The sequence below is a fragment of the Pholcus phalangioides genome, unplaced genomic scaffold, assembly GCF_987345545.1.
Source record: "Pholcus phalangioides strain wild (caught in Gottingen) unplaced genomic scaffold, Ppha-v1.0 ptg000007l_1, whole genome shotgun sequence".
In the NCBI taxonomy this organism is placed as follows: Eukaryota; Metazoa; Arthropoda; class Arachnida; order Araneae; family Pholcidae; genus Pholcus; species Pholcus phalangioides.
In genome coordinates this window covers 27,258,025-27,282,142 of record NW_028301600.1, presented here as the reverse complement: position 1 = coordinate 27,282,142, position 24,118 = coordinate 27,258,025, and the positions used below count along the sequence as shown (strand labels likewise).

Sequence of the window (24,118 nt, the reverse complement as noted above, 5' to 3'; positions counted from 1 at the left end):
AAAAGTTTACTAAAAACATAAAATAGGTTTTGAGCACATTTTTCTAAGATTTTGAAGTAATATCCGCTTTCGTATTCATTTCTAAATTCTAAATGATTAAAGCAATGTAAATCCCACAATAAATACCGACAATGATTTTTATGACTTTGACGTGAAAATGCCCCTTTTGTCATTTTCAGAATTAAAAAAAGCAAAAAGAGTTAATTTTCTAAAAATTATAAAGCACAAAAAAGTAAAAATCTCGCTGGGAGATCAAATTGATTCTATCTTAGAATGAAATTTAGTTTTTTCTTCCGACTTAGTTTTGAAATTCTCTTTATTTACACCTTACACATCACATTTATTCTCCTTTATAAATATGCAATTTATTTGTTGGCATAGTATGAATAACAGTGAACAGGCTCTGAATAACAATTTATATGTTACGGTAAATGTGGTAAATCAGCGTAATCAGGTAATTATGCGTAATTGCCGAGCATTTTGGTAACTTTGATAGATTTCCCTAAATTTATCACTTTTAACGGCGATTATGCATTGTACACAAGTGTCGTTGGTAAATTTAATAAACTTGTTTTTCCAAAATTAATCTTCCTAATCAATTTTCCTAATTCATTTCATTAAATTAATCACTTTTACCGTCGATTATGCATAATACCTAAGCGTCGCGTCTTTGGTAAACATGATAAATCATACTATATGATATACTATTAATGATAATTCATACATGCTTGTATCGTTATATCGGGGTATCATCTTACGATCATGCTCCGATATAGAAATTTGGCAGAAAAAAAAACAACGTTGAATGCGGTTAAAACGGTTTTTCCGCATTTAGAGCTGTTTTTCCCAACTTTCCCCCGTTTTTAGAATTCGAATATCTCAATGAGTATTGCACTCAAAAAAGGTGGAATTTTTTTGATGGCATCAGGAGTTACAGGGCAACCACTGTTGGGTTCTTGAGCACAGGGTGTCCGCATAAAACGTTAACATTTCTATTTTAATAACTATACAGAATCTCTTGTAACATGAATGACATATCTGAGTAGTACACGTTATTTGCACATTTTTTTCTAATTGGACGTATGCCTCTAGCATGAACGGTTCGCCAGTAAAATGCCATACATCCTGCTACCTATGCACCCTGTATAATCCTCATGAATCAAAACAAATTATAACGAATAATCGAACAATAATACTAAAGTTATAATAACATATCAGTATTTACTTCTTTGTTTTTACGGAAAAAACGTCCTTATAGAACAGTTTCTTTCCCCTTTCTTCAAAAGTTCTGCATATATTTCAGAGGAAAAAAGGAAATAGGAAGAAGCGTGATAGTATTTGATGTCTTTTGGTAAGCTTAAAGAAGTCGTTTCCATGGATTAAAGGCTCTACTATGAGTGCCATTGATCGACATGCTGCCATCGCACTTTTTCTATTTATTCTCTTGACATTTTTCATTTTATTTTACGTCCCAGTAAGCTTAGATACTACTATAAAGTATTCAGAGCATTGATAATACGCGTTTTTCTTTTCTTTTATAATTTTATTTTTTTTATATCTTGTAGGAATAGGTTCATTTTTAACTCTCTTATGCAGTATTTTTATGCAAAAATAGTACAATTGAGGTGAAATACGAGGTGCGAAATTCAAGCAGTGTCCATATGTTTTGTTTGCAATTAATTTTAATGAACACGGAGATGATGAATGGCAGTTAAAAGCTTTTTTGACACAACGATAGCTATTTAATAGAGATTTCTATTCTATCTTCATCACTTAATGTAATACGCGTACAAAATGTTAGTTACTGCATAATATAGACCTACAAAGGGTATATGTGTAGGCTTCCTATACAGTATAGTATGCGCATTTCTAAGAATATGCTCACCTATCATTTTTTAGTGAGCCTCATGAGCATTTTAAACGGGTACGCTCACCTTCTACGCATTTCTCTGGGTAAAAATCTCTCCTACGCATTTCACTGAGTATGTCGGTCATTTCTTGTGTCAAACGAGCCTCCCATACATTTTTAAGGATGCACAAGCCTTCTACGCATTTCAAGATGTATTCGTTGTTTTTTTTTCTATAATTACAAAAATAATGCATTCTACGCATTTCTGGGAGTACCCAATCCAAGTCTCTGGAGCATTTCTAGGAATACGCGACTCTTACGCATTCCCAGTAGTACTTGAAGCATGAAAGGAGTTGAGAACCACTGAAGTAATGCAACGTGTACAGTTACTTATACTATCATCAATTGCTTGTACTATTACTAAACCGCACATACACCACGTAAAAATTTCTCCGAGGAACTTTATTGCAATCTATGGTGGTAAATACTGTGTGAACTTGACTATAGGACAATTTTTCCCTCAAAGTTTTGTCACAAAATTCAAATGGTCGTCTTGCTTATATCATGTGTGACATATTCTGATTTTTTGGAAAGATTCCTACGAGTCTGATGATGTTCGTCAATCATTACAAAGAACGAACATGAATTTTGTATTAGTACCTGGTGAAATGACATTCCAACTCTGCAGTCGTAAATAATCTTGCAAAGAATCACCTATGAGGAGGCAATACACTATGTGGCTGTCGGCCGGAGATCATTACCTTCCACCAGCAGTTAGTTTTTTAAAACCATCATTGATATGTTAATGATCTAAAACAGCATGTGAATTCATTAGCTTAGAAACCATGATTAAAGGATTCAATAAATGTTCGATTATAATGTTTCGAACGCTCTTGATGGAATTTGATGGAATCGTAAAACCGTATGGGAAGATTCATAGTGTAGTAAAAAAGTGGTATTTAAATCGTATGTGTAGATAAAATTTACATGAGGCTGCACACATTATGATAATTCAAAATTATCATAATGTGTGCAACCTCAATAAATTTACAAGTTAGTACGTAGTCATTACATTAAAACTGCAAACTGATATTATCATAGCTTGGGGGTCGTTCAAGTATTACGTAAGCAAATTTTTAGCCATTTTTGAACCCCCCCCCTTGTCAGCAAAAGTGAGCAAAATTCTGACCCTCTTTCCCCCCCCCCCGTCAGCAAAATTTCGTCATCAGCTCTGGCCCTCCGAATCCTAAGGCATATTGGTGGGATCAGAGACGTACACGGGGGGGGGGGGGGGGGGCAAGGGGGGCTTGTGCCCCTCTCCCACGATCAAAAATTTATTTTTTAATGCAAAAAATATATATTTTTAATTGAAATTTCGGAACAAAATACCTTTATTTGTTATTATAATCAATCGCTGTTAATTCCAATGTTATTTGAAGGCTATGAACTCAAAATTCATTTTTAATAAATTCATTGCGACCTACCCTCTAAGCCGTACAATGATAAATCGCATAAAGGCCTTTGGCCCTCGGACCAAATATGGCCTCGGGGGGGTTATCTGATGCGACCTGCCCTCCTAAAGCCAATTCCAGAACATTTAAGCGGCCCGTGGCACATTTTCAGATCACTTAAATGACCCGGGACACGGTTCCAGAACACTTAAGCGATCCGTGACACATTTAGAGATCCCTTGAGTGACATGTGACGTAGTTTCAGAGCATTTAAGTGGCCCCCAGTGCGGTTCTACATCACTCAAGTTACCCGCGTCACATTCTCAGATTATTCAAGTGATCCGTGGCATATAATTACGGATCACTTGAGTGATACGTGGCACAGTTCCAGAGCACTTAAGCGGCCCGGGCACATTTCCAGATCACTTGTGGATCCGCGAAATATTTAGAGATCTTTAAAGTGGCTCTGTAGGGCACTTATCAATGGGGGGGGGGGTTGTTACTTCAAGTGCCCACAAACTATCGAAAGGTTTTTCTCGTTTTCGGTGCACCGAGTAAGATTCTATTAAAAATGTTTCATATTTTCATAAAGGATGGTTGATGACGTAAGCATTATCCAAACCCCCCCCCCTTGTCATCAAAAGTCAGCAAATCGGAAACCCTCTTCCCCCCCCCCCCATCGATGATGACGTAATACTTGAACGGCCCCTTGTTATGTTTTTAGTCAAGAAACTTTTATCATAACATATAAAACTTCTGCTAATGGTCATTACAGTACTTTTGCAAAAATGAACTCACCAAAACCGGGCGGTCGTCTTATAGTCAGTAAATAAGGTTATTTTCAAGTTTTCGAAACATGTTTTAAAACAAGAAAAATTGACTAAAAACAGTAATGAAATATTATTATGTTGAATAAATATCTATTTTGTATGAGAAATTTTTTTTCATTAAAGAGAATCGGATTAATCTTGTTAATAGCTCTTCAATTTTTAAATTGTAATAAAATGACAAGCAAGCACCATTCACATTCAGGTTTCCCATAATATAAGCTGATGGCACTCATTTTAAAGGATTCATTAAGAAAAAAAAATGTCTCATTAAAATTCCAGCCAGGTTTTGTTAATTACAAAAATTTACAGTTGTTTACCCAACACTGTCTAAAATTTTGAAAGAAAACTTTTCTCGTTGAAATAACTAAGGAAAATCTAGTGATAAAAATATCTATGCCCTGCCAGTATCGCATAAATCGTTAATAATTAACGTGAACTTTCTGTAAGTGTATTTTAAGGCTCAAGAAGTCCATCCACCCACCCCCAATATATTAGTATACAAATCTGAGGGCGCGGAATTCTTGCTGCTTCTAAGAAACTGTGTTCATAAGTTTCAAGATTATAGACTGTTTAAAAAAAATTCCTATCATAATCATCGTAAATAAAAGAATATTTCTCATATTAATTAAGAAAGTTCTTTGGAATATGGCTAGCAAGTCACAGAGTCAAAAATCGGAAAATCTTGGCCATATAAAAGCTGTCGTTAGCGTTTATCTACGAACTTATAATCTAGATCATATAATTATAGTGTTATTGTGGTTCAACGGTAAAACTCAAACTCCCTCAGTAGATAAGAAAAAAGAATGAATATGATACAAGTATTTCTGTGTCTCTTATTTACTTTATTCCAAAACTACCATTATAACTTCTTAAATTATATACTATGTCTTAAAGTCAAATTTAGTCAGTGTTTATGTCTCGTAATCTTCAGACTTTTTTTTTTTGGTGTTTTCCGTTGTCCCAATAACCGTTATCTTACCAATCAACAGCAATTACTAAATGCTGGCAACAGATAACGACATCAACTAAGATAGAACGTAGAAACGCGTTCAAAGGTCAAAGAATCAAAGAACAAATATACGCTGCGTCACATGCAAGTGAATGAAAACTCCCATGAGATTTACAGTTTTTCTTTTGGTGGCTTTCCTTGTTTTGGTTTCGAGTGACGAAATTAATCGACTTTGGCACGTGTGTCGTTATTTCAAAAATTCTAAAAGGAACTGATGTCGTTAACCATTACACGCTCAAAGAGTTGTTTTCCAAGCAATGCAAATAATATTGAATGTCGATAGTGATAAAAAAAAATGACCAATACTACATGCGACTCGGTCGATAAAAATTTGAAAGACTTTACGAAGCTCTAATTTATCACAATCCAATAACTTGATAATAGATGAAATTCAACGTGTATGTTGCTGCCAAAGCCCGAAATTAGCCAATTCGCGACGGGGTCGGCCACTTCGCGAATTGGACAATTTCGTTAAATATTGACCCGGCCAATGTCCGAATTTCGGACATTGTGTTCAGTTTTGCGGAATAAAAGAGCGACTATCACTAACGTCTCCCTTTTATTCCGCATCTTCGCACCTTAAAAGTTCAGGTCAGATGTGGTTCGTCGATCATTGTATACTGATACGGATTCTGAACAAAATGGCTCTTCATATAACACAAACATTTTATCTTGGTCACGAAAAAATGTGCCACTAAAATGCGCACCGACAATGCTTCAACTTTTTACGAATTCGTATGTCTACCACTATACTGTGTAAGATGACAATACTTCAAACATTACGTTCAACATCCATTGATTACATGATATGATATATTCATGAGTCTTAAAACTTCGTAAAAATTTATGTACCGTAATCTATGGTGTTTAATTTTTTTTAGCATTTTTATATTATATCTTACAACTCAGTGTAATTCAACAATACTTCCCTTCAACAGCTCTAGCCGCCTTAAAATCAAAAACTATATCGAAACATGAAATTCATGTCAGTTAAATTTTACGTGATAGTTTCGATAACATCAACCCCATGGTGACGTTAAAAAATACACTTCCAAACTATTGCAATAAAAAAATCTATAAAGAAACAATGAACCGGTTCACACACAATTTTTCCGATGTTCTGAACATTATTTCAAAGAATATTTGTTGTCTTTTCACATAAATCAGCAATAGTTACAAGCGGTTCTATACTCAGTTTACCCAGACATCAGAAAAACGTATTTGTAGCGAAAAAAGGGGAAACGAAATATGTATCAAGAAAAAATATTTCTATCTTATTTTTAACGCCCACACAAAGTTTCAAAATAAAAACAATAGAATAAGTCTTGAAAGTGTAGAATTACATAAAAAATGTCATTTTTTTACTATTTTCTCATAGCCTTACGGACATCGCAGGGCAGTAAAACACATTTTCTACCAAAATTTCGGAATTTAATACATTTTTCCCCCGCCGAAACTTGTTATTTAATTTTTTTTCGAAAATGGATTGTGGATCTGTTCAAGAGAATATGTATAAGAAAATATAAGACATCATTTTCTTTTCACGGAATTTAATTTCCTTATCCAGTTTGTGCAATTTACGCGGAAGGTACAATGTCATAAAAAAAATTTCCGCTCTGAACATGTTCTTCCTACGTTTTGTTCAGTCACTTGTTGATGGATGTTGTTATTTTTAAGATAAAGAAACAGCAGTAAAGGAAAATTCGAGAAAGAAAAAACAATATATTATATAACAAAAAATAGATAGTTATATTAAGAGACAAAGTAATAATTATCCAAGGACACTTCACCAAATAAGAAAAATCTAAAAGGGGAAATTGCTTTATGTTATGGACCATCGTGTGATCACCACATTATTTAGAAAACTCATTATGTTTTATTATTGATTGTTAGTCTCAGATTGAGGAAGTTATTTAGCTATTCTTCACTGACTTGTTCATTTTGTCTAGTTTTATTATTCGTAATTATTACTCGTTGCAAATTACTCTATATTATTAGTATCCTGCATGAATACGTTTTCTTTGTTGTAACATTGGGAATATTGCTCTCAAGAGAGAGAGTTCGCCTCTTTATCCGGGAAAAATTATTTTTCTCTCACTAAATAATGGATGGTAATTCAATAATTTCGTGATTGATTGAAAGAAAAGAGGAATAGGTATATGCATTAACAAATCTTATTTTAGGCTGGCTTATTTTATGAAAAGAATAAATGCGTTATAAATCCGTATAAGCGTGTTTCCCCTTTATTTATGAGAACAACTCAACAGGAGATTATTATGCTTCGAAGATAAATTTATGCTGTTGTTTCCTGCGTCGTTGACTTTTGCTACAGAAAAATATGCTAGGTTTTCTCTTTCTTGTTTTTTTTTAATGGTTTTGTGGTTTCCAGTTTTCCTTCATCATTTTCGCTGTGGTTTAAAGAGAATGGTTAAACTTATCTGTTTGCCAACATCATTTTTTCGCAACACGTGTTAATAATAATAAACATTGCGGTGTGTACGTAGGTTTTGAAGCATTGTCGATGGTAAAGTATATTCGCAGTATAATTTAATAAACCAATTTGTTTAAACGCCAGATAAACGTTCTTAAACTTGAGAAATACGCAGTTCTTTTTTCTTTTTCTTTTGAGAAAAATAAATATCATCACCATCTTATCGTTTCGTGTCCAGAGATAAACATCTGCAGATATGACAGCTGCAATGAAAGGCTGTTTACTTTTTGAACATTGAGAAAAGAATGTTCGAAAAATATATTTTTAAATATGCAAAAAAAGAAAAGAAACAAAAAAAAACCTACAATGTACATGCGAAATGATTCGAAAAAATACATTGAACTTTTCTCTCAGGCGTTTTAGAAATCCTAGTTTTTTCTCTCTCCCTCTTACACCTTTTTCACAAGCAAATGATGGATGCGTTTCAAAAAAGACAGTCCACAAATAAAACGGAAAAATTTTCAACAAACAATATACGTAAATGTACTGTATACAACAAAGATTTCCTAGAAAATTCGTTTCTGGCAAGGAAAAATATCAAAAAAGAGTTCTTCGCTTGCCAATTTCCACTATTCTGCTTTTTCCCGTAGAAAATAAAACAGAAAATAATTTCGACAAAGAATTAGATATTTGATGTTTCTCATTTTGGTCCGGAAAAATGTGAGCACGTGTGAATGCGACGTGATTTAAACGTTCTTTTAGATTTTTTTTTTTTTTCAGTTGTCTTTCATTTAATTGCAGATGATTTCTGTCGGCAAGTTTTCGAGAACTCATAAGTGGGCTTCATTTTCTTGCACATCTTCCAACAGCTCTCCGTCATCAAACTACGGAAGCTTTTGTTTTGAAGCAATTCTCGGATGCGGTTTAGAGAATATTCGGGGCTATCCACAAAAATCTTAATTTTTCAATGAAGTTCATTGCTGATACTCTGTTTTCAATTTTTTGTCCGAACGGAAATGGCCTTTCTCTTAAAAAGGGTTTTCACTTTGAACTGGTAATCTTAAAAAAAAAAAACCGAGTTTCTTCCAATCCTCGTAAGAACTCAACACTGGGTTATTTTGTTGAAAAGTGAAAGTAGAAATCTCCTTATTAATCTTTAAGAATGGAGTATCTCCAATTCAAAACAACCAAGTTACTTATTACGATGCCTTATGAGGTTCGCATAAAGAATCGATATAAGGTGTTTTTCCTGAATTTTAAATACAATTCTCTGGGAAATTGAAAAGCGAATGTAATAATAAATAATCCTCCTAAAACAATTTTTTTATGAAAAATGTATTCTGCATATGTGATATATTTCTATACCCAGGAATTATTACCATTCGAAAAATGCAGATTGGTATTGTTTGCTTTCTGTTAAACTTATTCGAGTGAAAAAATGCTGTACGACTCTAATGATGTATGCATCTGTCCAAATATTTATGAGTTATTATTTTGATACAATATATCGTTTACGTTCATCGTTTAGGTTCATTAATTTTAAAACCCTTTCCCTTATTGAGGAAACTTATTTTTAAAAGTTTGAAGCAAAATGAATATAAATTGCAATGGTTTTCATCAATAAAACATAGAATTCATATTAATAATTCGTTGCTAATCAGACAAGTACAAATACAAATACAAAGGCCACAACAGACAAAATGCCCAACGAGGTAGCTGAAAAAAAATGCCCATAAAAAAATATGGATGTCGAATATATATCTAAACTATATCAAAAATACAGCAACCCAAAAAAGAGGAATAAGAAACCAGTAATTATGAAAAAATATAATACAAATATAATATAATCAATATAATAACATAATCATACACTGGAACATGAAAAATACACTGGTATACAAATAACTCCAAAATTTTATTCCGAATTAAATGTAAAAAAAAATTATTCCAGCAATCAATTATGACACATCTAAAGTGAATGCATAACATTTGTGCAAAAAGGTGGCAAAGCCAACGTATGGTAAGAATAACACAGTTAAAACATGGCCATTACGCGTGAAAAAAGTTCTTAGTATGGCGTTGGATGACCTCATGGATATACACGATGGGCAACGGTGAGACCATACTTAAAATCATGTAATATAAGAGATCTAGCAGCTAGGAATTTGACTTCATGAAGAGTATGCTGTAGCAGCTACATGTTTCTAAGGGAAATTTGTTATGATTTGTTATGCTAATTTTGTACCGTTTTGTGAATTCAGTAGTTTTTTATGCCCCCCCCCCCCCAAATCTATTTTCGACTTCAATTTTGGATCTGTGAGTAAAATTCAAATACTCAGACATGCCTCATTTTTCAATTATAAGGTATGTATTCACATATGCCGTTGCATATATGAATTAAAGTCAAACTTGATTAATTCGAAGTCCAAAGTCATTGGAACAAAGTTCGAATTATCCAAAATTCCAATTACCCTTTGACCTATCCTAAATCCGTAAAATGACTACAAATTACAACTTCATCATCAACATTCACATAGGATAACAATTACCAATTACTAAAATGTTACGTCAGTTACGAAACTGTTTTGTAAATTCTAATAACTTATAATTATAGTAACTAAAGCGCTTATTTTAGAAACCCTAAAAGTGCAGAATTTCAAATTTTGAGATATTCAAGAAAAACTTTCTAACTTAACTGAAAGCAGATATTTTTTTACGAAAACGTTTCCTGAATGTGAAGGATGGTTCTATACATAAAATGTAAACGTGATATATATGCATTAAGGTTCGGGGGGGGGGGGGTTAAAAAAATTCCAGCCTCTGCAGTTGTGGGGTTTCTGCAATAAAATAAATTTACAGCACTGTTTTATCATTTTTATTATATTAATAAGTTCAGTAAGGGGTAAAAATCAGCAAAGTTGACCTTTTAATATCATTGGATTTTATTTTGGTCAATTACAGTTGTTTTGCAGAAATAATATAATCATATGTAATATCTTTCACTATTCTGCATAGTAAGAATCTTCTCTTATTTAAACTTCAGATGCCGGCCGACTCAAAATCATGTTGTAGAATTCAGCATAGTCTGTGGTATATTCAGAAAACTTTTGCAGATCATTTATTTATTATTATTATTTATTGTTTAGAATACAAGCCTGTGTGAAAGCTCTATGGGCTCTGACTTCACTAGGTGCACAATACAAAAAAATCAATGAAATTGTAAGGAAAAAGCAGACTGTAGTAGTTGGTGGTTCAGGAAGGCGGGTAATTTTTCTCAAAGAAAATGTTGACGTAGTCAAGCCATTAATGAACGTCTCGGCTTTCACTTTTCCTATGGTGAACCATGGCTGAAGACAAAGTGTTCGCACGTAGATATTTTAAATGGGAGGATTCCTTTCGAATGCTCCTTTCAGACGTTTCGTCAGAGTTGATAGTTTTCTTGCAAGAGCAAGGCCACCCCACTTTTCAGAGATAAGTACTTTACAAAGATACCTATCTTGTATGTTTTTGCTTTCCACACACGTTAAGTAGAAATTATTCAAAATTTCACTCAGAACTTCTTCTGTGCCAATTTTGAAACACTTTGCGGAACATTTGCAATTGATTTTGTCAGGAAGAGTTTTCTGAGTAATTATTCTTACCTTTGTAAATAGCATATTCTTTACCCCAAACTTGTGATTTGTATATTATATTACGTGCCTGGATTAACGACAACTTTTCCCCTTTTCTTCGGTTTCCTCGTCTGATTGCGATTCCCTAGACACTTTTCTCAAACTTTGAAAATAGAGAACGTAAAAGAGTCACTACAAAGCCTCAAAACAAATTTTCAAAGCGCAGAATAATCAGAAATGACCCCTTTCAGATTTACTGTTACAAGTTTTTAGTGCAGAAATCCTCTAAGTGATGTCCCGTGTAGGAGTTTCTTCACTAAACGAATACTTCAGGTATACAAAATGGGGGATGCAAAATTTTTTTTTCAGTTTTGGGTTTCTGCACCAAACAAAGTGTCAATCAATCAACTTCAAGAAACCAGTATTAACTCAATTTCAATCTTTTTGTCAGTTATGAGGTTTCTGAAATAAGCGCTTCAATCTGCCACATTATTCTATTGATCTGAAACTAGCATCACTACAGAATTTTTTGACCATGCTCAAAACCTGATTTACGGAAACAATTCATGATCTTCCGTTATGAAACTATTTTCCAAATTTTGCTTATCATTCTTATTTTTATCAAAGACTTTCATTAACATATTATAATTCGTACTTTCCATACTCTTAATAACGATAACAAAAGTTTTGAATGGTACACCTGGGTTTATAGGTTTAACAACATAATCGGTATACAGGGCGTCCCATCAAGACCGCCTAAACTCTGCACAGTCAGATTCCTCGCTTGGAATATGTAAAAAATGCCCAAAGAACTGTTCGTGTGCGACCCATAGTTTTCGAGAAAAATGCGAAAGTAAAGTATGACGTTATATCCGGTGCAAGGAAAAAACTTTATTGGAAACATGAACATCGATATTTGCATATGTTTACATAGGAAAATGTTAAAAATGTCCACCGCGCATATCGAGGCATGCATGTGCACGCCGTGGAATAACGTCAAGCCGTCGTTTGATATAGCGTCGGATATGACGTTATACTTTTTTTCTTCCGCATTTTTCTCGAAGACTATGGGGGTATCTACGAGTACAGTTCTTTGAACATTTTTTATGTATTCCCAGCGAGGAATATGGCTGTGTAGAGTTTGAGCGGTCTTGATGGAACACCATGTATAGTGGTACGCATTCTTGATGCACTCCTGATGAACAATGTTGAGAAATTGGTGTTAACTTATACCCATTTGCATTCCTAATATTTATGGGCATCTTTTTTCAGCCACCTCGTTGAGCATTTTGTCTGTTGTGGCTTTTATATTTGAACTGTATTTATAAAAGAAAGTGTAAAGAAAAACAGAATTTTCAACCTTTAATTTGTCTTTAAAGATTGGTATTTCAACTATTTGGTCGAGAAAAGCAAAAACTGACTTCCTGTAGAATGTTTCCAAACTAAATTTCCTCATACAAAAAAATCATGTTTTTTTCTCCTTCAACTTCGAATTCTCTGGAGGATTCGAAAAGAACTCGAATTAAACAAGAAATTTTAACATTAAACTAAATAGAAAACTCAAGGGAAATTTGTAAAAGTTCGAATTATCCAAAATTCGAATTAACCAGGTTTGATTTAACCAAGTACTACTGTACATTGGTATGCCGGAGGTAAAGGGCATCATGTCACAAAAAATTATTTTACAGGAGAGCCGGTTAAAGATTTTTTCAGTATGTCTTTGCTCGCCTGTTTTATAAAGCGAATAGCTCTGCTGTTTATTGAAGTAGGACTTAGTGTCCTATACTACATGTACTGTAACGAAAGTACTGCAAAATAACAGCGTTATCCTAATATCGTCGAAAATGGATATGATGCCTTTTACCAGCATACAGAAAGTTCTAAAATTAAACATCTTATTCGAAGATGGTGATTGATTAATAACGCTGCATCTATTGAAGATACATTAACTTATCTGCAAATAATTATTGAAAATGAGGTTTTTTTGTGATACAAATACAACGCCCCAACAGGCAAAATGCCCAACGTGGTGGCTGAGAAAAGATGCCAAATAGCAAATAGGGATGCTTATATTATTTTGATTTCATCTGAAACTCAATTCTTCCCATAAAATTATCACATTTATTATTTGGTTTACGTTCACTATTGATGTTCAGTGTACTATTTTATCTCACACCAACTCTTGTCATATCGCCATAAGCAATTTACTACTGATCGAGTTGGGTTGGAAATGAAGACGCCATCTATGGGTGGTCACTTTGAGCTCAGTGGAGGAAAGAACTTGTAATCTATGTTCTTCCCTGGGATCGAACCCGTGGACCTCGTGGTAGCTTTCATTGTGGTAGACGAGCACTTTACCACTGTACTACTCGAAGCTGGGAGCAGTGTTCTGGATGACTTCCAAGAACGAGTTAACCGAGACATACATGATGCTGTTTTACTTCGATTGTTTCGAAATTTCCATGCCACCGAATCATCACACCATCTTAAAAGCTTTTGTACTTCTAACGAAAACATACATACGCTTCGCCCACATTCCTCTGCGGAACTTCTAACGAGTTAATACATGTTGGAATGTGCGTGTCCGTGTTGTGAACCTGACATTAAGTTTGTTTCTGTGTAATGCTTGTAGTGCTGCCATCTGCCATCAATTTGTCTAACTATGAGTGAAGTGTAATTATTGAAGATTTTACCGTTTCTGGCCTGTTGCTCTCTGTGACGAAACTTTTTAATGAGGAGATCGGCTCGCATTCGCTCCATGAAGATGGGAACCGCAGAAAACCAAGTTCAGCCGACCACCACTGTGGTGACGGTGGGGTTTGAACCCGAATCCTCGCGATGTGAGTCCGTCACTATGACCACTCGTCGACCACAGCGGCTACTTCTAACGACTACATAATGAATTGATTTGCAGGTGGAAAGAAGTCAAATTTTCTCTTCTCTTACGTCCCTAGAGATTTTAAGCGAAATTTTTTAACCATGTCCCGTCCTTCAATGAGCGCAAACCATAGACACTGTAACACAAATCATTTCAGAAATTTCTGATTCCTCTACGTATGTGATATCTATAAAATTTCAATTCTGAAGGAAAAAGTCGGAAATCTATGAATCGCAGAAGGAAAAATCTGCTAAAGAAATGGATTAAGTTTTACTTGCCTATCATCATATAAACAATTGGTTTAATGCATTTAATGAATCCGTCACGTAATTTGTATCCAATCCCTTTCGATTTTATTTCCTAGATAAAAAAGAGAATCTTAGGCACATTCACCTATGATGAATACTTACTTTCTCTTATACGTGTTTCTCTTCTCCTTTCTATTATTCTTCTAACTCTTACCTTAAAAAAGAAATTGTTGGTCTTTTTCTGTGGTTTCCGCGTAAGCACGGCTTAACAAGAAATCGAGTCATCTTCTCTCCCGCAAAGTCTTCTTGAAAAACATTGTCAACGAAAATAAATATTTAAGGCAGAATGCAATGGCACTCATTTTGTCAGTGTTATACCGATAGAGAAGTTACGAGATTGAGAATAATTACTTGGTGCTATCTTAAATGACATGGACCTGCAGTGTGAATCCTTCTGTGGTTCTGTTGAATTTCTCGCATCCATCAACTTTATACTGTGAGTTCATTTCTTATCAGTAATAGTTTCTTTTTCTGAAATGTCCAATTTAAAATAACTGAAGCATGTATTTTCTTTTAACGTGTTGTGTGTGTCGTGCTTTAAACTAACATAACAGTTAAATCTGCTCAACACCATTAATGGTCTATTAAGATTGGATTCAATATTTTCGTCCATTATGATAAAAGCAGTAAAACATAGCTGATTGAATGTCTTAAAACTAAATCAACAACTTGTGTTGAGTGCTGACGCGATATTCGTCTGAATTCACATGTTTGATGAATATTGTTTAACTATATCATTTAACAACTTACTTCCACTAGCGTTCTATGCACTTGCCCCCATTTAATAAAACTTATCCACACATTAACGAAAATCTATTCATTCGATCATTTACTCAGTATTTTATTCTCATTTACAAAGCTTTTTCATTGGATGTTGGTGTCCGGATTCCCATTAACTAGAGTTCTATATATTTATTCAGTATATTTGTGATTCTTTCCCGTAACATAAACACATGATGAAAAGAAAAACATTAAAATGCATATCTTTCGTTATGTTTTACTGCTTTATATTATTAAGACATCTAACAGTTGAAAATTTTGAAGAACGCCATCCTATACTTGACAGATGGTTACTCTTCTAGAACTTTTTCCGAACAATCTCAGTAAATGAAAATACATATTGAGGATTTATATCCTAAGAAAGGTTATAGCGTGTTCTAAAAGAGACATATTTTGATATATTACGAGTTCATATTGCTGACAACCAAATTGTTTTTGTAAACACAATCCCACACCGTAATGGAAATGGAGTACTATCAACATTACGACTTTGATGAAGTAGGTATGGAAGCTTTCATGCTCACGGGAATATATGCTCTCGAATTAAGACCGAAATGTGTACTTAGAATAGTTGGTATTTTCCTCATCTGACCGGAAAAAAGAAAGAAACATGAAGATACAGTATTATATTTTTTCCTCACAATAAGATTGACCATAGGCACGATTTCTTCGCATCATATTCGTTAATAAATGATATTGGTGCCAGAAAGTGAGTGAAATATTTCTCGATCCACCTGCCTCGTTGATAAAAAAAACCTCTTACGGATTTTCTGTATTGATCGTCCTCCAAGTTGGACTTGTCCACAAAGTGCTACAACTTTATCATGCTGCAGTATATAAATTGTGGTTTTTTTTTTATTGATCTAGTCATAAAATACTCAACATTGGGATTTCACAGTGAAATAAGTTTCTCGACTGAATTCGAAGATGTATATTTTTCTGACAAGTGGTTCAAAAGTTACCGGAATCAAGACAGTATTAAAAAAATGGGAAAATTTTATATTAGAGCATTAGCAACACTATAGTTCATAAAGCTGCTGAAAACTAGTAACTGATGAAGTTTTCGTGGCCTTTGTCTATTAACCCTTTCCATGGTATAGCAGAAATAACTAAACCCTCTGTAGAGTGCCATATCTTTTGCTTTTTTATGAAGTAGGCTATACTCAGATTTTAGGAATGGAGATAAGTAAGGAATGAAGTAAAGGAGATAATAAAATGTGTGCCACTGAGAAAAAAAAATTTCAGTTTTACAAAATATCTGGGCTTGTCATTGCTAAAATAAAAGGTTATTAGGAAGGTGAGATATATCTCGTCAATGCCGATTAAAGGGTTAAAAATTAGTTTCTTCGGACAAAAGACCATCGTCAGTAAGAGTGTTGCTTGTCTTTTTTACGTTTCCTTAACTTTAGCGGTGTCAGACAACATCTGATGATGCCAACCACTGTCGTTGGGGAAACGGTAAGAAATTGAATATCAACGATGACCTTCGCAACCAGAAACTCTGTTTCAACGGCTGAAAAAAATTTTCGCGTCATATTTTAAAAATATTTTAAAAGATATTTTTCGCCGAGATTATGATTTCATCAGAAGTAGCACGAAATACCCATCATACCTACATCTTTCAATGATACGTCTCACCATGATATATATCACGTACACTTTCTGACATCCGTGACATTTTGAAATTTGGCAACGCTGCACTTCAAATGATGCAAATAAAATGCCAGTGTTACGGAAAAAAATAAAAGATATATCGTTATCACGACATACAGAACGTTGCTGGCTCCAGGATTCCCCACTGGCGTTTAAGTTTTTCCCTAAAAATACAATTCGAGGAATATTTCTGAATTTCCCATATCTACTTGAACTATTTTATTTCTATTGAGATACTGTATATATTCAGATAATAATATACACTGAAGTGTGTCAAAACTGGTATGCCAGTCTAATATTCGGTAGCGTCTCCATGAGTAGACCTGCGTAGAACTGCTAAAATACAACGGAACGGATAACTGGTATATACAGTACAATATACCCATTTTTGGTCTAGTTAATCCTTTAACTGCTCAATCATTTATGAGTGACCGACGTTATATTGTAAAAATTAAATTTTCATTTTTCAAACAAATGATGTGACTTCTTACAAAATTGTACACTGCGATTCACAGACATAATGATTCCGTAACAAATATGTTTTAAACTAATTTTTCCTTTACTAAAAATAATGAGACTAAAAAACAAAGAAGAATTTTTTGTGTAGTTAAAGGGTTATCTGTATATATAAAGACTAGCTGTCACCCGCTGCTTCGTTCGCGCGGATTTTGTAATCTGAAAATTACTCGGCGATGATTCCCCCCCCCCCCCCCATAAAAAACATTTGAACGCCTCATGACTCCCTTGAGGAATGAATTTTCCAGAAATTCCGTCTTGGGTATCTGCATTATGAAATATAATACTGACTATATTTCATATCTATGGCTTCAGTGATTTCGGCTCGATGATGATTGCTCTATACAACCTTTTAACCCCCCCCCCCCCATTACGGGGTTGAATTTTGAAAAATCCCTTCTCAGTGAGTTTCTACATTACAATACAAGAATACTGACCAAATTTCATATTTATAGCTTCAGCGGTTGCGTTATGACCCCCCCCCCGTCCCTTATTGAACGCCCTTAGGGATCGAATTTCAATAAACCCATCATCGGTTAGTCTTTACGTCATGAAGTAAAACTACTGACGAAATTTCATGAATTTTTCTCCAGCGGCTTTGGCTCGGCTTGATTTCTCTATATGTTACCTTTGAACCCTCTTATGACCTCCCCTTAGCGGTCGAACTCTGAAAAACCCCTACCCAATTTTATGAAATAAAACTTCTGAAAAAATTTCATGAATATTCAGCACTTTTGGCTCGGCATGATTCCCATATGTTACCTTTGAACTCCCTTATGACCCTCTTAGGCGTCGAATTTCGAAAAAACCCCTCTTAGTTAATGTTTACGTCATGAAACAAAACAGCCCAAATTTCGGAGGTTTCGGTTTGGAGTGATTTAGGTGATACGTTTGAACCCTCCCCCCCCCCCTTATGATTCCCCTTAGGGGTCGAATTTCGAAAAACCCCTTCTTGGTTGTGTTTACGTCATGAAACAAAACTTTTGCCCAAATTTCAGGAATTTCAGCAGTTTTAACTCTGCGTGATTTCTCTGTTACCTTTGAACCCCCCCCCCCCGACCCCCTTATTGGTCGAATTTCGGAAAACCCTTTCTTAGTGAGTCTTTCCGGCGTAAAACAGAACTATTGACCAAATTTGATATTCATAGCTTTAGTGGTTTCGGCTCGGCGATGACGAATCAGTCAGGACATGCTACTTTATATATATAGATTGCATCCACAGCCTGAACGATATCCTAAAATTCATTCTGTTTTTTAATCTATTGTTCGCATTCAGTCATTAACAAGGTTCAGTCTTAATGTTCAAATGCAAATGAGTTGTGTAAAGGATCAGCTATACGTCACACGGTTTTCTGTATTCAAATATCAGTATATTAAACGCGAGAAAAATGTTATCATAGTCATGTTTTGTTGTTTGAAGGATGCTTAGAAACAACGACTGCGACCATGTTAAAAATAGTATCGCTAAAAGCTTTTCTACTCGAGATATTCTCTTGATGGTGTTGCAGGCCTGAAAGCCTATTTTTAGGTCCAAAATAGTCTGTGGCTCGACAGCTTGGATATCAAAAAGATGAAACCTTTTATTAGCAAAATAAACTCACCTGCTTCGCGAAAATTTCATGGTATTGTTACTCTATTCGTGGTGATTCAATCCCGCTGCTGCTTTCCCAACTTAATAAAAGCCCGAGGCGACGGCTTCTTTTTTTACTTTTCCCTCCGACAAAATGAAATTCTTCGTTCACAGATCGCCAAGTTCAATCTTCTTCATTCTCGAACTTTTCTCTTCTTCCAGCGGTGACAGACACGCCGAAGATCTTAAAAGTGAATTGTGGTTCTAGTCTGCCATTGAAAAGACCATGTTTCATGTGAAAGCGACAGGGTTTTTTGGTTTAAACCGTGGTTTTAATCATGGTTTAAACTTTGGTTTTAATCACGTGGTTTTTCCAAAAAATCACATAAAAGTGGCCTAAATATTATTTTTTCCCCTTGAAAAATATATTGGTTTATTATTAGCCAAATTTTTTCATTCATAAAACATTTTATATTCTTGAGGTACATTCTTATGGGTATATCTTCAAATTTTATTTAAAAAAAATATCAAAAGTGGCCCGAATTTATAGATTTTTCCATAAGAAGTATCAGTTACTTGTGTGTGAAGTTATATACAGTACCAAAATTTCTCATTCTTACCACATTTTCTAACCTTGGACTACATTCTGATGCACTATATTTAGAAAATTCATGAATGGGGATTTTGTATCACACATCTAAATGTTGTGGTGTATTGGCTCATAGGCTTTTTAGATTTTTCCTTCATAAAGGCGCACCAACGGTAGACTCCAACATCATGCTGGGGGGGAGGGGGGAACTGGTCTTATAATTCAATAATCCAATAAAGACACTAGCTGCCCCTAAAGAACAAAGACCAGTGTAGTAGTACAAATACAACGCCACAACAGGCAAATTGCCCAACGAGGTGGCTGACTTAAGAACATTATGGATCCCCGAGCCATTTTTTTTGGAGGCCCTACCTACTTCTGCTACACCCGCAACCCCCCACCCCGCGGAACCCCCAACGAATCGTTAATGTGCGTGTACGTGTAGTGAAACCTGACGTGAAATTTTTGTTTCTCTGTAATGCTTGTTATGTGTAGTGCTGCCATCTGTCACCAGGTTTTCTAACTATGAGTGAAGTGTTATGATTGAATGATTTATCATTGTAAGACTGTTGCTCTCTGTGGCGAGACTTTTTAACGGGGAAATCGGCTCGCATTTGCGCCTTGAAGTTGGGAACCACAGAAAACCAACTTCAGCCGACCACCACTGTGGGGTTCGAACCCGGATCCTCGCATCGCGAGTCCGTTACTATAACCACTCGACCACCACAGCGGTGGTTGTATATATTTTTACCTCAGATATTTTCATTTTTCTTTCCATGAGAAGCAACACATCTCATACTGTATATCACCACCAGGCTCAATATTCAACAGCTTTTTTTAATACTTAAAGGCTCTGCTGTACAATAGTAAGTGATTTATGAAAAATAACTAGCTTGGAGAATGATTATAATTTAAGAGTTCTGGTTCTCCAAAACACTATGCAATAAGAACTACTGGTGAGAATGACTTGAAAAATTACATAGATACTCCTGAAGCAATGGAATTTTCTTTGGCAAAAGAAAAAATGTGCACTTAGCCAGCAGTATAACCTATTTTGTGCAATCGTATCATTTCGGCACTTCAACAGCATCAGTGTGCGGATAGCACAACTTTTGTCAAGATGCACATTACAACACCGGCAAACCCCTGCTGAAGAGCCATTTTGACAATTACAGGATGACACGATACCTGAATGCCACATTCAGCTGACCTTAATGTACAGTGGTCAGATTGCAAACTTTGGTGAATTGAAAGTGCATCCACATAATTACCATGACATAATCTGATCTGTTGTTGAACAAGAACTTTTGCGTCTCCACGTCATAGCCAGAACATGGTGGACAGCATATTTAACATTTCTTGTGTAAGTTGTTGTCTGTTTAATGAAGATTTTTGCGATGTGTCTCCATGAATTATGAAATTGTTCGATGCTAATTAAATTATCATTTTGCCCAGGAGATGGCTATTGTTTCCATTCTGCAAACAAATTTCCCACGTGTTGGATCAGTACAGCGTCTATTGCACATTTTTAAGTATTTTTCCCCCTTCGCCATGCAAAATTCCAGTGCTTCAGGAATATTCATGGAAATTTTCAAGTCATTCTGACCAGTGGTTCTTTTGAAATCAGAACTTTAGTTATAATCACACTGTATATCGTAAATCATCATTAATGTGCATCAATTATGCTTCATTAAACACATTGTATTTACCTATTTTTTATTACAATTTTTGCAAAATAACCAAAATAACTTCTTATTAAGCATATTAAAAGTGCTGGAGGAAACATCTTTTTTGTATGATTAATAATATATAAGAATAACACATTATTGTTTTAATATAATAATATTAAGAATTTTCGAGAAAAATAATTCCCTGAGTTAAGATATGAAATAATTAAATTGGAAAAGTTGGTTTTTGTTAAAATGTAAGAAATATTTATGAATTAATTAGTAAGGGAATATTGTTAATTACATTAATAAACATTTTAATTAAACATTTTCAATTAATTACTAGAAGTTTGAATGGTTTTTCAGAAATTTTATTGTTTTTAATGTAAATGCTATTTAAACCGAAAAAACCGGTTTAAACAAAAAAAAACTGGTTTAAATCAAAAAAAAAAAACCCCGGGGGGTTTTTTAGTTTTTCAAAAAAAAAGTTTTTTTACCAACCCTTGCAAGCGATGAGAATCACTATAAATTCAACACTTAATGTGATCAAATCGGCACCAATTTCGACAGAAGTAGCCTATGAGCGTTGTTTTGAGACTCACAAAAAATCACTCTCGAAATTTCAGTGTTAATCATTTTTAACACATTCTTTTTTCCAGTAAAACCATTATAATTTTTTAAAAAGCTCATATTCAATAAATTACTTTTTGAACACAATAAGTTTCTACGTAAAATTGGAATTACCGAAAATATGATGGATTAAAACTCTTATTTCGTCAGTTTTCAATTTGTTATACAAAATTATTTTGAATTTCGATTTCATCCGTTTTCTTTAAAAAACATTATTCTTATATTTTTCCCAAACTCAATCCCGTCTTTTGCGGAAATAGTAATTTATTTCCCTTAGACGAAGAATTCGTGAAAATAATGTATAGGCGAAGAAAAAAAAAACTATTTATTTTGAATCAATTTTTCAGTTTCCTCAGTGAGACTTAGGAATCTTTGACCTTTAAAAGCTTGTCCTTTACCCGCTGTACAGAATACGTAGTACAGAAATGATTAACTTCGTTTTTACTAACAATGTTTTTGATGTTTTCATCCTTGTGTATAAGGTTGTGTATATTGCATTCTATGACACGATTTTCATGCGTATCATTTTGCTTCATTGCGTTTAGATGTTTTCAGATAGAGATACTGACAAGAGTCTATTTTATACGTGAATTGTAGCTTGATATATTTTTGTTCGATAGTCACCCAAATAATTTTCATATAAAGGTATCCGAAATTTTTAGATTTAACAGCCATGTTTCATAGCAAAATACTGCACAATTAATGTTTTTCTTTTGATACCACTGACATTGAAATAATATAGGAAATGCGTGGATTAAAAGGAACATATACAATTTTTATATCTCTTATTATTCCAATTTAAAAGACGACATAAAACCTGTATCTGTATAAAAAATTTTGTAAAAATCATATTTGGGATGTAATTTGAAATAGTCTGTTGATAGGTTCAAAATGAAGAAAACTGACACGAAAATTTATCAAATTAGATTTAATTTGTGTCTGACAATGCAAAAATAAAAATTTCATAATTTGCTTTTATGGTTGATGGTGGTGATGTAATAGTCTATTTACAAAAACCACAGGGGCAATATTTCATCCCTGTACCAGAACAGTCAAGGTGGACCCGCAGAAGACGGAACACACATTATACATTATTCTCTGACCCCTCCGCTTCTATGTCCCGTGAATTTCGTATTGCTTATCTATGTTATTTCGATTGCTTATAGCGAACACCGATTTCTACAAAGTACGTCTTTAACGAATTTTAAACCGGTTTTTTTTAAAAACGAATTTCGATGAATATTTTTGTAATCTTATCTGAATCTCCTAATATATATATATTGGTATATTAAACTGTCTACAGTAGTACAACTAATATATAATGTCCCCTTCATTTCCCTTCTTCCATTCTTCGTTTTTGAATATTGTGAAATCTTCTTTTGCTTCACTTTTTTTTTACACTCTCTTCTGTTAAATTCTATTTGTTTGCAGAAAACCTTATTAACATCCAAAACACCTTTTGCTAGACACGGACATTTGCCAATCATTAGCTAGATACGGACGTTGGTTGTGTCGAATTAATTTTTGTGAATTTCAAACACAGAAACGCTGTCAATTGCTTCAAAAATTACTCCTAAAATGTTTTGTAAAATGTGTTTCAATAGGGGATACACATTGCGTTTCTGGCAAAACTTAGATAGCACAATGAGTGATCCAACCAGCTGATAAACCCAAAAGTCAAAAAATTTGCACATTCATGTCTATAGCATAAGGGCGACGATATGCTGAACATGCTTGTCACATCCTGGAATTTCTTAACTTGGATCTTGTCGGTTTTTTTTTTTAATCAGTAATTTTAGAAATTATCACTAGTTTTTGTTGAATCGACTGGTGTTTCCTCATGTCGAAAAATTTGATCAAAATATTGATTCAAATATTTTTAAATACGGTCACTTATCTGAAATGTTATGTATAGGAACATAATTTAAGACATTTAATCGGTTTAGTCAAATATATCAAGTTAAATTATACTTTTAATAAAAATGTTAATCTAATTTTGATTGGATTGATCGAATCGATTAACGCAACTAAAATTTTTAACTGCGATTAACAATTTATCGATTAACCGACCCTATTAATCGATCGGACCAACCCAATTTCAATTTAAAAAATTTTCAAATAACGTGTAATCACTCAGCCTCAAAATTTGTTTGAGGGGTTTTATGCATAAAAAAATAAAAAAATAAACTTTTCATACAGTCCCCGTGCTAAAACTTTCAGTTATTTAAATATATGTCTTGCTCTGAAAAGTCATTTGCAAAAAGATTAATATTTTTAAATGCAGTATTTATCGAGATTTAACATATATATGAGGAGCTTATTTTCAAAAGGGAACATTACCATTTT

At 34.1% G+C, this 24,118-nt stretch overlaps 1 protein-coding gene across 7 annotated transcripts in view; it reads left to right on the top strand.

The window, feature by feature from the left end:
• LOC149085130 (3',5'-cyclic-AMP phosphodiesterase-like) overlaps nt 1–24,118 on the top strand; it is a 342,555-nt gene that overhangs the window by 224,731 nt on the left and 93,706 nt on the right. The window contains exon 1 of one of the 7 annotated variants that reach the window (XM_089232950.1): nt 14,600–14,803. The exons of 5 other annotated variants lie outside the window; for them this stretch is intronic. In XM_089232950.1, the coding sequence (XP_089089076.1) occupies nt 14,739–14,803 (65 nt within the window). In that variant the 5' untranslated portion in view covers nt 14,600–14,738. Of the gene's footprint in view, nt 1–14,599; nt 14,804–24,118 lie in introns of those variants that run through there. One more of the 7 variants, XM_089232949.1, reaches the window with a different exon arrangement.